This window comes from Parambassis ranga, chromosome 10 (assembly GCF_900634625.1).
Source record: "Parambassis ranga chromosome 10, fParRan2.1, whole genome shotgun sequence".
Taxonomy (NCBI): domain Eukaryota; kingdom Metazoa; phylum Chordata; class Actinopteri; family Ambassidae; genus Parambassis; species Parambassis ranga.
The window spans coordinates 23,892,820-23,895,319 of NC_041031.1; the positions used below are offsets into that span (position 1 = coordinate 23,892,820).

At 48.4% G+C, this 2,500-nt stretch overlaps 1 protein-coding gene across 1 annotated transcript in view; it reads left to right on the top strand.

Moving 5' to 3' along the window:
- LOC114443081 (transcription factor COE3-like) overlaps nt 1-2,500 on the top strand; it is a 79,091-nt gene that overhangs the window by 698 nt on the left and 75,893 nt on the right. The window contains exon 1 of the mRNA XM_028416984.1: nt 1-68. This exon is cut by the window's left edge and continues 698 nt beyond it. Coding sequence (XP_028272785.1) covers nt 1-68 — 68 coding nt within the window. The remainder of the gene's footprint in view (nt 69-2,500) is intronic.

Below are 2,500 nucleotides of genomic sequence, written 5' to 3' on the forward strand. Positions count from 1 at the left end.
GGCATGACCCCGGTCCGCTCCTGGATGCAGGGCGCAGGGATTTTGGACGCCAACACAGCGGCCCAGAGGTAAAAACAACACAACCCGCGACTTTCCGCGTGGAGGTGGAAGTGTGCGGCAGAGCGGCGGCGGGAGTTTGACTTTCTAACAGAGAGAATCTGAGTGAAAAGCCGCAAACTTTCTGCGGCTTTTCACGCTCACTCTACGCCGCAGAAAGTCGCCGCTGCGCGGGCTGCGCGCGGGGCGGCCGCCGCCTCTCCGCCGGGCTCGGGCTCCACGTCCACGCGTGCAAACACCAAAAACTGCGCTTAAACGAATGTTTACAGCCACGCGCGATGATTATTCATTTATTCTAAATCTGACAAACACGCCGCGCGCGGAGAGCGCGAGGCTGCCGCCGCCGCGCGCGCTGTTCATACAGAATAATTAAGGTTCGGGTCACTGAAATAATTCATAAAAAACACGCACAATAAATCCTGAAGGTCGAATTAAAAAAGTTTTTATTAAATAATTCAGAGAAAAAAATCAAATCAAGATTTAAGGAAAAATTAAACTTCCTGTTTGAGCTCCGGGATTTTCTGTCTAAATTTCACAAACGCTCGGATTATAATCTGACCCACGCGCAGGTAAATTCCGGGTAAAATATGACGTTATAATGAGCGCGGAGCGCGCGCCTCGCAGGTGAAGCTTTGCTCCAATAAATCAATGCTGCGGCAGCTGCGGCGTCTTCATCCTCATCCTCACCGGAAACGCTCTTTAAACTCCAGAAAAAACTTTATTAATTTTGTCCATTTTTATTTATTATTATTTAACATTAAACAGCTGCTTTTAACCCACAGAGCTGCTGGGACACGCTCACATGTTCACACACACTCTGCTGAATTTAGTTTGATTTCATTAGGTTTATTTTTATTCCATTAATTCTTCTCTGATCGAAGACGAACAGTCAGCTCCTCCATCACCACAGTCCACCCTGAAAACATCCAGGCACATGTTTTATTCTCTGACCTGCAAACAGGAAGAGATCAGGCAGAGCAGGAATAAAAGATTTCCTCTGAACATGGAGGTTTCTGTGGCTGACGGACCTGTGTGTGTGTGTGTGTGAGTGTGTCTGTGTGTGTGTGTGTGAGAGGTGGATTCAGGCTGCTGTGAGCTTTGAAAATGTTTCTGTGAATTCACAGATTTTAAATCTTATTCTAGAAAATTGCAGCAAAAAAAAAAGAAAGTTTAAAAACGGGACAGACACAGAATAAAATCAAACTTCAGAAACACTGAGCTGATGGTCAGCAGCAGCTGCCTTTATTTTATGAACAGGACAAAAGAAACACTCAGCTTCGATTATTGATCAGCCCCAAAAACAGAAATCCTTCTTAAACCAGACCCTGATGATTAAATAAAATAAATCAAGACGCTGACGGGAAAATAAAAATCATCTGTTTAAAATGTAAAAGTAAAAAGAGGATTTTAGATTTCGGATGTTTTTCAGTCTGCAGACAGGATCAGAGCTCCAGTCAGGAGCTGGCCTGTCTGTGACGGTGGTGACAAATTAATTTAAATAACGTTATGAATCAATGTTCTGATCACACTCGGCAGAGTCCAGCGATGTTTGGACCAAGCGTGTCTTCACCCCGAGCACCAGAAAATCCTCTCTGAGCCTGAATCACACTGAAATGTGGTTTTATAAAATGCATCTGTAAACAGGACAAAGCTCTTATTTACAGACCCTCAGACCGCCTCTAAACGCCTCATAAAAAGCCCAGCCGCTGCCGACGTTCAAACGGAGCGCGCTCAGAAACCTCCTGTCTGACTGCACCGTGCTGGGCGCTACAGTCATGTGGTCCTCCAGCAGAAGCCGCAGAAAATGTGCTTCAGATGTCAGAGGAGGAGACGGTGGTCGGTGTGTGGCTCCGGTGTGAGGCTGGTTCTCCGGTGTGAGGCTGGTTCTCCGGTGTGAGGCTGGTTCTCCGGTGTGAGGCTGGTTCTCCGGTGTGAGGCTGGTTCTCCGGTGTGAGGCTGGTTCTCCGGTGTGAGGCTGGTTCTCCGGTGTGAGGCTCGGGCTCCGGTGTGAGGCTCGGGGCCTCCGCGGGGTCACGGAGAACCCTGCCGGAGCGCTCCCTGTGAGACACAGTTCCTCCTGTCCTTCTGGCTGGAGCACGAACATTTATTTAATATTTGAATTGTTATCAATAATATCAGTGTTTTCGGTGTGTGTCTGCAGAGCAGCAGCTGCCGTGTTTTTGTGCCGTTCAGGAGCTCAAAGTGTGAAAGTGTTCAGAGCTGTCAGTGAAACTGGAGCTGCCATCGATCGGTGTGTTCAGGGCAGCTGTGTGTGTGTGTGTCTTTGCACTCTGATTAGAGTTTGTTACAGAAAGGAGCTTTTATTTTGAAGGGGCCGTGTGTCGGCTGCTAGGAGCAGGAGGAGCAGGAGGAGCAGGAGGAGGCTCCTGGCCGGATGCAGGATGTCTCAGGTGTGACAGCAGCTGCAGAGTTCAGGTTTACG